Raw genomic sequence first — 13,464 nt, forward strand, 5'->3', positions numbered from 1 at the left:
CTTTCTCCTCAGAAAGGCTTGTGGTTCTTCTTCTGCTCTGCTTTTCACTCTTTCTTCTTAACGTTACTCTTCTGCTTTTTTATTCTGTCTTTACTTCCCAGCATGTAATTCCGCTGCTTACTTTGCTCCTAGCTAGCGAATGTGTACTGCATGATAATCGGCACTTAAATCACGTTAATATATGACAAGAACATTGAAGGTAAAGGGGCACAATTCGCATAGAAAAAAGTAGTGGGGGTTTCTCAAGTGAAAGTAAAGACTCTTTTCCAGTATCTTTTTTCTATCTAGAGGAAGTACTTTTGTTTTTTTACTAAACATCCTGGATGATACAGCTCCAACACTGCTTCGAGATAATGAAAAAAGTAAAGAAATAAAAAAGAAACCCAGTACGGTCCATGACGAAACTTAGGTAGCGTTTCCAGACTTTGCTTGAAGTTTCAACTTGTAAATATTTTCAATCAACTTTGTTTTTGGCGTCTTTGGACTTACTTTCAAGATTTTTTCTTTGGAAGAGCAGTTTTCTGCTAATATTCAACCAATTTTGGCGACAGAGGGAAATCAAAGGCTCTTCATATTCAAAGTTAAGCCTAGCGCTTCTCATAGGAAGTGAAGGTGCGATATATGCCGACAATGAATACTTTTCTGAACACTGAATCCTAAAGTTTCACTTGACATTCGTTTTTCGCCTCTGCGGATGTATGACTACTCATCGCCGTTTCTTCTTTTTTTTTCTAAAGTTAGAACATTAGCGAGATTTAAAGCGGATGTCCAGGTACTGTGTCAATACGTAACACTATGGAAATCAAATGAAAACGGCAGGGAATTTGATTATATTGGAAGCAGTCCGCCTGTAAAAAGAAATAGAATGAAAAGAAAACAAATGAAGTAAAACAGGGATGTAATAGACTAGAAAGAGAATGAAAACTCAAATTAAATAAGTGATAGTAATAAATAAGGAGATCAATGTAAGAACAAATGGAACAACGAGAAGAAAACTGGACAGAGAAAGAGCAAAAGATGTCAGCTGTGCAGTTACTTGAAGTAATCGTCGTTAGCTGCATGATAGGGATCGAAAAGCCTAAGCCCAATTCCATGACTTACTCGGTTTGAAATTCGGAGATCATACTTCCTTTCTTTCTTAGGTTAACGTTTATTGTGATATTCTCCTCGTTTCTTCTGAGGTAAGAGTGTTTGAAAAACCATAAGGCACTCATTTTCTATTTTTCTCTAAGCTTATTCCTCTGAAGCAACAGAGGAAGTAGTTATTCGGTGTACCATTTTGAATTTCGCGGCGCTTTAGCATTGGTCCAAGGGGCGAAGCCTCCCGCAGCCGGGTGTAAGTTTAGATACGAATTGAAGGGAGATCTCATCGAAGGAGAGGCGGCTCTGTACAGAACTTTGGAATGGCCTTTGGTGGCTTTCCTCCTGCTCGTTCCAAATTCTTGTAGAGAGCTTCTCTTCTCACCTTGTCGGTGCAGTGTAAGCGATGAAAATAGTCAAAACTGGCATTGAATCCCACCTACTCATCCACGACATATTCGGGCCGTCGATTGTTCGAAAGAATCTATTCTCGTCATACTCTTGTCACTCGTACTGACGTGAAAACTAACTTCTCTACTTCGAGAGTTTCTAAGAACAGTTCCCCAGTTACACCATTCAAGCGTTGTCTCGTCTACTTCATTACGATGACGTCGTACTTAATCTTCATGATTCCACCATCAGATCTTCAGTGGCCGTATGTGTGTTGTATCTGCAGATCATCATCCTAGTTCTTTTCTATTCAATTCGATCCATGAACAGAGTTGAACAAAGTTGAAACTGATATTGTAAGTTTTTATATCCAAAACTGCGATGTAACTAGACATCGCCACCTCCGTAACTACACTTTCACATACAAGAAATAAACTAATTCCGACTAAGAAGTCAATAACGAACAAAGATTGGTCATCTATGTCTGTCAATTTCTGCCAATCGTTTTTACTTACCTCATAAGTACATGATAATAGGCGTACTCGAGATTGCACAAGTCCTCGTCTTTGTTCGTGTGAGAAGAAAATACAAGACAAAATACAATGTAGCTGGTTCAAAACGACTTGGCACTCGGCGCAGTTGCGTAAGTGGCCACCTGCGAAGGAGCGCGGTGGAGCTAGCGGTTAGGATCAAGCGCAGACTCTCATCGGTGCAATGGATCGCGTGCAATCGCCACTCCATTTCCAGAGTAGCTGCTTACGCAACTGCACGGGATTCAGGTCGTTTCGACTCGACTACATCACCAGTATGGTTTGAATGAAATCGTCTTTTGAAAGATATAAAACATTTTGGAAACATTCTTTACCTCTACGTGCATTTTTCATTGAAAAAAGCTTTCGTCTTGTTCCTCCACCTAATAACAAGGTTTTTCGGCTGGATGAAGTGAAAGGAGAAATCGCTCTAGGAACAGTGCCTGTTAATACTTCCATCACTGAGATATATATTGCCAAACGAAATTGAAAGTGTTTCCTACAAGCACCAATTTCTTCGATTTCTTGGCTTGTTCCTCCTAAATTCTCGATAATATAGGCTCTCCATTACTAGAGAGATCCCGGTCAAGGAGCTAAATAGCTGGGCACTGTTCAAAAAATGTTGTTGTGTTCTCCTTGAGACACAGGGTTGATAAAGGAGACAGACTTCTTTTCTCGGATGTTGCATGTACCGGATATCTTGTATTTCGGCCTAGCCAAATACAAAGGCAAAGCCAAAGCAGACATCTAATTTGGCCGGGAGGTGCAAGGAGAGTTGAGGTCGCCGATAACAAGTTACTTCCTATCTTTCCACTCGGAAACGAAGCGGCGGAAGACCGTTGAGATCACCTCCCCCTCTGTGATCTCTCCATGCGGTTCGTGAGATTTCTCGCTTGATAAAAGAAACAGTGACTTTGGAGCAATGCCTACTATCGGTGGGTCACGAAAGGGCTGCACGAACCATTTAGGGTGCGCAGAAAAATGCTGTGATGACGCGTGTATATTAGCATGAGAAGTGCCTGTTGAATTTCTATTGACATGAGTGAACAAGAACAATTGCGGCGAAATATGAAAGGCGGAGGCGGCAATTGAAAGCCGTATCTGGAAATGTACGTTAGTAAGAACAGGAAGCATGGTAAGAGTTGATGGACTAGGTGCTGTACGAACATGAAACATTTCTGAACAATGCACAGGCCGGCAAAGCCACTGCTGAGCTACTGCCATCAACTGCTTCACGAAGACTTGCTTATCCTTCGTACTGATAAGTTGGCGAGGAGCCGCAACATCCTCAAGGAGCTAAGGACGTTCTGGTGTCGCGGAGCTGTGCAGAGAATCAGATATGGAAGAACTAAAGGAGAAGAAATGAACAGCAGTGTCTGCTGGATGCTACGGAATCGCGAAGGAGCACTCGAGCCACTTTCCTCCTCACCACCTCAGGGAAGACGTGATGCTTTCTTGAATCTGACTCTGTCAGCGAAGAATCGTACGAGGCGGACCCTCAATAGGATCAAACGCAAATGTTTGAAGAAAATACCTCATCAATACCTTGGTAAGGCTCTTCATCCTTGACGTGTGCAAATGCAATGTCCCTAACAAGCACGATCTCTTTCTCCTTATGAAGATGGGGAGGGGACGGGGGTATGTGAATTTGGCAGCTATCGCTTAATACCATATTTGCTTGTTGTCCTTCATTTGTAAGCTCTTTCTAGTAATATCGTAAACAGGATTCAAAGAACACTGGATGAAAGACAGCAGTGGAAGGAAGCAGGATTTTTAAAAGCATTCAACACGATTGAGAATATATATACTGTCCCAGAATTCATCTAAGTGTTGTGAGTGTACAAAATACACTATGTGTTTCCTCGACATTAGGAGTATTTTTGATTCAGTTGAGAAGAAAGCGGAAATGAAAATTTTGGATAATCAGACTTCTCTACTCGCTGCGTGAAGATAATTTGTGTTTCATGTAGCGTTTTCACGACCACCCTCTTTCTGTAGCATCATAATCTTCATGAAGAAAAAAGTCTGAGAGGATGATATAGTTTCGCGGAAATTATTCAACTCTTCGAAAAAACGCTGGAATGGGATAAAATGGCGTTAATGTTGATGGCCGACAGCTACATCTTCTTCGTTAAGTTGATGACATCGTTGTGACGTCAAGGCGACAGCTGGAACTAATGTTGGCTGAATCTGACGAAACGTAAGATGGCCGGAAGTTAGTTAGTCTTGAAGTGAACTCGGAAAACCAACTGTGGTTGTGATGCGAAAGCGGTTAGATCCGTGATGTTCAATTCACAATAAGCGAAACAAATATAAATATGGATGCTCCAGAAATGCGCTACGAGGTCGTGAAATGAGCAACACGTATTTTAATGACAACCGTTGGACAAAGCCGTTCTACAAGACGGAAAGCACACGATATGAAGACTTAGATGAATAGTTCTTCAGATTCTTTTACGATTTCGAATATCATAGGTCTAGTATTTCTCAAAGCGGAAGCTAGTAGGCAACTTCCGCGCGGGATCTGGACAGATGGAGCGCCCACTCGAGCAGAGCTAAGATCAGTTTGAGGGTAGATGATATGGGTGGGTTACTCTTCGATCGCGTGGGTAAGGACCAAACTCCAGTCACTTTTGTTTTCGTCTTTACTTTACGCGCTAATCATTAATACCTGTACAACTGATATGGAGTATACCGATTTCCCTTGTACTCCTTGCATGTACTCTTAACCAATATCAACCAAGTAAGTTCGGAGCTCGTTAGAGCAGCTTCTTTCTCTTTCTCTTTCATGACTTTGAGGCTTACAAACTTTTTATAAACTCTTTTACATCTTTTTATAGACTTGTTTCGCCTTCATTTTATCTCATTTATGTCTTCTTTTCCTTCGGTCTCGCACCTCTTCATTTTACGTACTGGTTTTCTTCCTTCTGTTTCGTTAATATTCTCGTTTGTTCTATTAGATGTGAATTTCTCCACATCGTGATTGTTACTTTCCAAAAAATGTGCATTTTTAAATGGTTAATAAACTTCTTCAGCGGTACTATTGTCATTTTGTGAGAATGCGTTGCTCAGTCACTTTCTTACTCAAACTAAGCAAGTTCGTTTTAAGCACGAAGTGCCAACGAGGGCGGTCATTACGCTTGTGGAAGATAGGAATTCTTTTTTCGTTATTATAATAGTTAATTTTTCGTTATTATAATAATTAATTAATGACAGTGACTATAATACTTATATTACCAGTATTAGTATTATAGTCACTGCCATTATTACTATCACTATGAAATTCGTAAATTTTAGTTTCTACTACTCGAACCCATTTGAGTGCTAATGTTGCTTCGGATCTGTTCAAAAAGAGTGTTATGTATCTCGAAACGCACAGGTTAGTCGCTATGAATGAATTGACCGTAGGAGATGTGTGGTTATCTAATACTGGTCTGAACGTCCGGCTGATACCGGACCTCAGATCAATAAAAATAGTAAGTTGTGGTACGTCTCGGGAGATTAAGTTTTTCTTTTCTCTAGCGATTTCTTCACTATACCGTTATTTACTTAAAGCCATCACCCCGCAAATCTGACGTGATATGGATCTTCAATATGGGTGGTCAAAGACTTTACGGGATCGTAGATTGCAGAAACGGGTGGGATCCCGCTCATTCATAATCGCCATAAAAAAACCGGCGGGTAAAGTGTCCGGTGTTGGGGGGCACTCTGACGCACCCAAATCTAGCTGTATCTGAAGTGACCGTTTGAAGAGGATCGTGGCGGGAACTTCGACTGTGCCGGTACTGCACTTGCACTCGTAGCGCGAAAAGGTCACAGAGCACAACTTTGTAGCAGAGTCAGTCGGGGCCCTAAGACCTAAGCAACAGTCTTAGAGGATCCACGACATGTAGGTTGAAGCTATTGAGTAAAAAGGAAAACAGAGCTGGAACTGCTACTGTTTTAACTTCACCTAGCTCTACTTGTTTTAACTTTTAATTCTACCTGTTTTAACTTTGTTTAAATCTTCTAAGCAAGGGGAAAATGTAGTTGTGGGGGCCACTCAGTGGCGCTCTTCTGTACGATCTGTTTTACTTTCTTCTCTTAGTAACTTTAGCTTTCATGTCTAGGACCCCGACTGATTTAGTTATTTACTTCCAGAAACAAGGGCGCCACTGAGTGGCCATCCCCAACTACGTTTTACTCCGAACAAGCTTACGAGAAATAACTAATCAAGTTATATCATGTGTTGCTTCCAAAGAAAAAAAGAGAACCGAAAATGGATTCCATAGCAGTCCACGATCACTAAGCATGTATGCAATAACCTTTATTCGCACATTTTCGATTTGTATTCGCAAGTTGGTGGCCCTAAATAGGGCCGTCGGGTTAGCCTTTATGAAGGCTGTTCACATTCGTCTGCTTCGCGACTTTAGCTGGACTTTCGCAGTTGTGGCAAAGTCGCTCCTTCCACAGCAATCCACAATCAGTGAGCCATTCGCCGAATTCCGATTCGACTTCGATGCAAGCTCGGCCAAGTGGTAACAACTAATCTGACTGAAGTCACAAAGAGTCAGCAGGTTAGAGGCACCCATTAAGCAAATGGAATGATTTAACGACGAGAACGGTTAACGTGTTCTATGGACGTCTTTGTGGCTGTTGTGCTCCATTGCTTTTTTCGCGTCCTGAGTACAGATACAGTACTGGCACAGTCGAAGTTTCCGCCACAATTCTCTTCAAATGGTCACTCCAGATACAGTTAGATTTGGGTGCATCAGAGTGCCCCTCAACGACATTTTACCCAAAACGGCAAACGGGAAGATGCGGCTTCGAGCGTTCCGGGACGCTATTTTCTACAACGAGTTCTATTGGGCGCACCAGCCTTGTGGCCGTTTTTTACGGCAATTAGAAAGAAATGGACGGAATCACCCTTCCGCCAATCTACAACCTTGTATAATCATAACTCATCTGAAGCCCGCACTACCCCAGTTTCGTGGGGTGATCCCTTTAAGTTCCATGTTTTCTTTTCTATGAACCTGGGCATTCTTTGGGTGAAATAGAATACAATTACATTGTGCCTCATAGGGTGTTTTGGTGGAATTTTTACTTTGCTTTACGGTCTGATGTTTCCACTTACGTTCAGGGGCCCGTTTTAGAGACTTGAAAATGCCGATCTATTTCCGATTTGGATCACCGAATATCTTATCTATACACATGTGCGTTCAAGATTGTCACCCACACCCCTAGGTTGATGGATGTGTTGGGGATCGCAAACGAACTACAATTTGCACAAGAATACGAACGGCGAGAGATAATAGGGGAACGTCAAGCTTTCGTTTCGATTGTCTATACTTGAGTTTCTGCTTGAGGTCATGAGTGCTGGTGTTTTTGACGATGTTGTCTCAGTCTAACATGGCAGTGTCGTATGCCACACTAATGACACTACCACATTTTTACCATCTTTACTCCAATGTTTCCACGTGTTCGTTGATTCTTCCACTCAGTTCACGTCCTACGTCGCCACTGAACAGCACACTGCAGCTCAAACACTTGACTGGGTATAGCCGGGTCAAAACAACATGAAGCAGGGGTAGCTGCGTAAGCGGCTGCGCTCGAAGCGATGCGGTGGAGACAGGGGTTGGGATCGAGGTGCGACCATGACGAACTGCAAAGATGGGTGGCGATAGAGAGCTTTTTTCCCCACCTTTATGCTCCACCGCAGCCGCTTACGCAACTGTCCGTGTCGTTTTGACCCACTATATATCATTCCGGTTTCAGCACAGTCCTTTATTTTGCCATATCGACAAATAATGCGGTGCTTTGATATGCACTGCTTGTCACTCAACGTGTTGCGAACCAACTATTAGGTGTTTACCTGGATCACATCATCTTGTAGTTGAACTCGCAAATGTTGGAGGTAGAACATTTATATTTCTCATTCTTATTTATTTATTTATTTACATAGATACATACATAGCGAGATGTCCTCCTGTTAGATTTGAGTTTCCTCTAATCCAGAATGATTAGTATTAGTCAATTTATCTACACCAGAGCTTGGACGACCGATTTAGCCCAAGGCGGAAAGAGCACGTTGGGGCTGTGGGCGGATCTTACTGACGACCTTTTATTAACAGATTTCACCAATTTTCGTGATCTTTAAATGGCTAACCGCCGTAATCTAGACTGTGGTCGAGACTAAACCAGTTAGAAAATGTGGAAGTCAGGGAGAGGATGGTATTCAAAAATAGTTGAGGAACGACTTGATAGGACTTTACAATTTAAAAGACAAGTAACCGCCAAGTATTAGTATTTTTGTTAGTGAGTGAGCGAAATAGACTTGGTGGGTCGGAAGGGGGAGAAGGGTGGCAACACAGTTAGTTTTTTTTAGTTGGGAAATGATAACTGCAGGAATCACGACTACGGAAGGTTGTGGGAATTTCACCACCGAGTTTCACTCAACTGTCGGATGGCACATAATGACCTCTTCGTTCGTGTGTATATGACCTCTTCACATCCTTTAGGTGCGTGGCTTTCCTATGTGGCAGAGAGAGCGTTAACATAACTTATCGTATCACATACAGGTCGTGTAGTGGCGATTACATGGGAGAAATGTAACACCCACTATATATCTGGATAAAGGAGCATCTCGATACAATCGTAGCATAGCACGCAGAACACGGGGAGGAGGGAGGGTAGGAAGTTAGGTCTCTTTTCAAAACCCTTGTGATTTATAGTTGTGGTATGATGTGGTGAGCTACGTTACCAGATTTAACGCACGAGGTAAGCAGTAGCCGATGTTTTCATTCGTTTGAATGGTCTGTAGGATGATGAAGCTTTCAGAGGATAAGTCATTGATAGTTCATATCTTTCCGACGGCTGTGACGAACGAGATAACGCTGAAACGATAAGCTGTGAGAAAGGATGAAAAGGATGAATATCAGTAAAGACCAGTCTTGGGTGCAGCTCAAGCAAATCAATGAGAACTACGGTATTCAATCAGCTAAGATACAGTCGAACATGGGCACTGCATACATTTTCCTTACATTTTTCCCATCTAAACAAAAATTGGTGGTAGCAATATACGCTAAACATCTACATAGGACATCTACTAAGTTTGACGTTGTTGCAATCTCTTCTCTTCATCCCATACTGATGACAAGAATTTTCTTTGTTAACTCTTCAAACCTTTATCTTCAAATGTTCACTTCGTGCTCGACTTCGCTTTAATTGACCGAGAAATTACGTGATGAATTCATCTTCTATGAGCATGAGGAAGCCGGAAGAAAACAGACTTACCACGCGAGGGCCACCAAATATATTCTATGAATGTATTCCAACTGAAGGGGTGCGGGACAAGAGGTACCCGTGAAAACCGGCTGACCGCTCCTGTCCTCCCTCCAGCACCGCGCTCCTCCGCGTAATTACGACTGCCGCTCCACCAGCCATACATTCTCCACGACCGCCTGAGATCACTCCCCGCCTACCTTTGTTCTGATCAACGCCGCGCGCCGTTCGCGCCGCGACGAAGCGGCGATGTGCGAATTTTGGAGAGGGAGTGAGACGAATTGCCGCAGCGAATTCTGATGTCGGATATAGTAACTAGCGCATATTGTTGGGAATAAAAGAGAGAAGTAGATCCTTCTACCATGTAACTTTACATAAGTAAATTATCTCAAAAGATGCTCCGGGAAAGAATACATGCATATACTTCACATCTTAATTTAACATTTCATGCCTATGTTCGTATAACTAGCAGTGCATAAGTATTTGTTTGTCGATGCCATTAGCGAATTCGTGTTCGCTTCAACTGCAGCAGCTATAATAACAGTAAATTTACGCGCTTATTCTTTGTATACTTCTTTAAACTCCTTTTACATTTTACCTTTCAAATTTTACATAGATATATGTTTATATACGGCCGTAATATTTCATCATGCTTGTACGTTTTTACGTTTTTATAATGGATTTGAATTGTTGGTTTTAATTTTTCACGCGTTTTTGCTCTTTTATCTATTTCTGTATAAAATCGATATGACGGTTGGTATATTAGTGGCGACGGACCTTTGTTCTTCGAGATATACCTTTAGGTCGTGTTGTCTGTGAGGCATTATTCGCGCCTCGTTGATCGTTGGACGTCAATTTTACCCAGCTAGATGGCAGAAGAAATCTAGAAGCGAAGAAAAGTAAAATGATAGCATAACACCGATAGTGGGACATTTTTTGAAACATCCTGCTTCCGGATGATGGTGTTTCCCCCTAACAGTCGGACAGGATAATTTTTTTCGCTTTCTAAATGGCTATCCTTATCATCTTTTCTTCTTTTTTTTTTTTTTTTTGGCTTTTGTGCCTCCTCTTTGTTTCTTCCTTCTTTTAAAGGCATCTAGGTGTGGTGCGGCGAAATCGTGGGGTGCGCGGTGGGGGGGGGCGGGGCGGGGTCTTGGACGTGCACGGGGCGTCGGCTACTGTAGCGATTATGACGGTATCAGGAGACGCGCGGTGCAATTAACGACGCTCATTAGCCTCCTGGATACGCGGCGGCACATCATACGGGTACCTCTTGACCGTTCCCCCAACTGAAGCGAAATATTGAGAAGAAATTAGAGATCCTGCTACTATTTTTGTAGCATTACTAGCAATCTGTTGAAGAAATGGATACTATGTAGCCAGGAGCAGTGCTGTGTACTACTTGTCCCAAACACATTACGCTGCATTGGATTGCATCCACAGCAATATTCATATTCTAAGCAACAAGGATTATTGAGGATTCTGTTGCTTATTTCGACTATTCAGTTGGGATGTTTTGATCTGTGGTGCCACATAAATCAAAATATTTGGATGTTTCGCCTTAAGCATAAACAGTTACGTGGAGCGGTTTTCGGCAGTTGTCAATTGAATCATAGTGGATCCGTGCTGACGGTATTAGGAGCTGCGCAGCGCAATTAACTATCGCCGTTGCCAGTCGTTTCTCCTAAGGATAGTTTGTCGCGGAGGCTGCGGATGCCTAACGATATGCACCTTTATTTCTGAGGTCTGCATAAATGCAATTGCCGACAGCCGTTCCAAATTTAGATCAAGGCCTTTTTGAAGTGCAGTGCTCTTCCGACCGGGAATTATCATTCCTTTGAAAATCTCTCAGTTTTATATTCAATGCAGCTGTAATAACAATGGTATTCCAGCTTTATCAGTGCTCGAATACGATCTAGTCGTCATTGGAGGTGGATCCGGTGGTCTGTCGTGTTCGAAAGCTGCGTAAGTGTTGAAGTCACGCTGTTATCTTTTTCCAGCAAATCTTAGTTTTCCAGCAGCGGGTATGGTGCACGTGTTGCCTTAGTAGATGGAGTGAAGCCTAGTCCGCATGGTTTTTCCTGGGGTATCGGGGGAACGTGTGCGAACGTTGGATGTATCCCAAAGAAACTGATGCATCAAGCAGCGATTGTAGGGAAGGAGGTGAGGTTCAGTAAAAAGTTTCTAGGCGAGACCACAACACCAATGGCTTTTAGTGAAGCAGAATTTTGATTATATTTCTAAAGGGAAATCTTAGCCGGTTATTGTATTTCTTATGAAGCCTATCTTTTTCTATTATTCTCGTGTTCATTCATGCCGTTCAGATATGTCATGCGACGGACTATGGATGGTTGAATGTTGGAAAAAAAGAGCACTCTTGGTGTGTAGCTTTTTAGTTGTCAAGTTAAATGGAAGTATCTTACAAGCATTATTAAGGATAATTCTTTAAAGTAAGAGGGATTAGGCCGATACGCGTTTACCTCGGAACGATCTAGAAATAGTCACATTAAAACCTGGTCCTCTTCTTGGCTTTTTATTATTTGTTATTGTTATTATTTACTACTCATGTTATGTTTGTTTATGCGATTATTTTATTGCATAATTTCACTGTTATTTATGTGGCGTAGTGGGTTCAGCGTAGCCTAGTCAGTGATTAGAGAATAATCTGCCACCCGGAACTTAATCCACTTGTTCTCAGAAGGAATATAAATTGAAGGATTTACCCGTCGACACAAATAACACTATAAGCAACGTGTAACTTATCAGATAAGCCAAAGGACCTCTGAGGGAGAGGTCGGGGTGTCGAGCCCCAGATCTCAGCTTCGAAAGAACAGTCAAAGACAGAGTCTCGTTTGAATTTGCCTCTCCCATATGTAACTGCCAAGATCTGTTAAGCGACGTTAGCGAGCGAGCGAGTTAAAATAGGATGGGAGAGGTCCCGTCGTGTCGGATTGGTGCGTTGCCCCCAGAGAGCAATAAAAGGTGTGGGACGGATCCCAGGGCATTCCCATTTGTGCGCCGCAGTAGAGTAATGCACTGTAATAACTCCAAGTGAATTTGTCAAGTAAATGAGACACTGTGAACCGTTTCATAGCCGTGAAAACTGCATTTGTTACGTTTCATTCCTATGTATTCCCCCGCATGTCTATTCCTCGGCACGTTTTCCCTATGACGTTGGTAAAATCCTTTCTCCAAAAATTGGAAGTACGGATGTAGAAAGCTGCTTAGATAGAAGGTAAAAGATTATGTGATCTGAGGTGAAAGGAAAACGGTCAAGAGGCGCACGTATGATGTGCCTCCGCGTATCCGGAAGTCTAACGACCGCCGATAATTGTAGGACGGCGCGATTCCTGACAGCGTCGTAAGCGCCGCAGTAGCCCGATTGCTCTTCTTTTACTATCTTTTGCTGACGAACCGTCCAAATCGTTCATTTCCAATTTCGCCTCATCTGCAGCTCTTGCGATGCTCTGTTTGAATTGAACGAAGAAAGAAAGTGCCTGGTGGTAGAAATTCGAAAGTATAGGTAAAATGAATTTTTTTTTTAATGAAATGAAGGATAAAGTATAAATGTGTTCATTATCTTGCTCTGAATTGTTAAAAGGAAACCACCCATCCACTTATGGAAGTAAAAGATATAATTTAAATAATGTCCTCCTGATTGGTTTTATACTATATTTATTTACTTCCTTCGGTTTCTAGGCATCCGCATATCTATATCATATTAAAGTAATAAGGATTCATCAACGTCCATTTAAAGGTATCACCACACGGATCTAACGTGGTATGGATTTCCGATGGATAAACTGTATATGGGGTCGCGGATTACGGGATGAGGGGGCTCCGCTCATCTCTCCCTAATTGTGGTTAAAAAAACGCGCAAAAGACTCCGTTTTTCAATTTCAGTTGCAACGCGTCACCATTGTATACGCCGCATCCGGCTGTGCAGTGGCCGAAATCCAGTGAAATCTCCTCAACTGCCCATTCAGGTGAGATCCATGAATAGGTTGCTGAGGGGATCAGAAAGTATACATGGAATAGCGTTCTAAGATCCTCGTAGAAACTGAAGCGGTTCCCACGCCGTTTTTTTTTAGGACGATTGGGGGAAGGTGGGAGAAGGGAGGACCCACCCTGTTCCCACTTTCTACAACTCCATCCCTAGCTTTTGTCTTGGATTCCCTCTCCACGTCAGATTTGTGGTATGCTG

The 13,464-nt window shown here is 42.4% G+C and overlaps 2 protein-coding genes across 3 annotated transcripts in view; both read left to right on the forward strand.

The window, feature by feature from the left end:
- Positions 1–3,185: 3,185 nt before the first annotated feature.
- On the forward strand, positions 3,186–3,569 carry RB195_010316 (uncharacterized protein; the record flags this gene model as incomplete). The annotated part of the gene is made up of 1 exon (XM_064191259.1): positions 3,186–3,569. One exon carries the CDS (start codon positions 3,186–3,188, stop codon positions 3,567–3,569), a length of 384 nt encoding a protein of 127 aa, XP_064048842.1.
- Positions 3,570–5,327: 1,758 nt separating this feature from the next.
- RB195_010317 (uncharacterized protein) overlaps positions 5,328–13,464 on the forward strand; it is a gene marked incomplete at both ends in the record, with an annotated part of 32,499 nt that continues 24,362 nt past the window's right edge. For both annotated transcript variants that reach the window (XM_064191262.1, XM_064191260.1), the window contains 4 exons: positions 5,328–5,379; positions 11,153–11,225; positions 11,279–11,423; positions 11,585–11,640. In XM_064191262.1, the coding sequence (XP_064048843.1) occupies positions 5,328–5,379; positions 11,153–11,225; positions 11,279–11,423; positions 11,585–11,640 (326 nt within the window). The remainder of the gene's footprint in view (positions 5,380–11,152; positions 11,226–11,278; positions 11,424–11,584; positions 11,641–13,464) is intronic.

Source organism: Necator americanus, chromosome III (genome assembly GCF_031761385.1).
Source record: "Necator americanus strain Aroian chromosome III, whole genome shotgun sequence".
Classification (NCBI taxonomy): domain Eukaryota; kingdom Metazoa; phylum Nematoda; class Chromadorea; order Rhabditida; family Ancylostomatidae; genus Necator; species Necator americanus.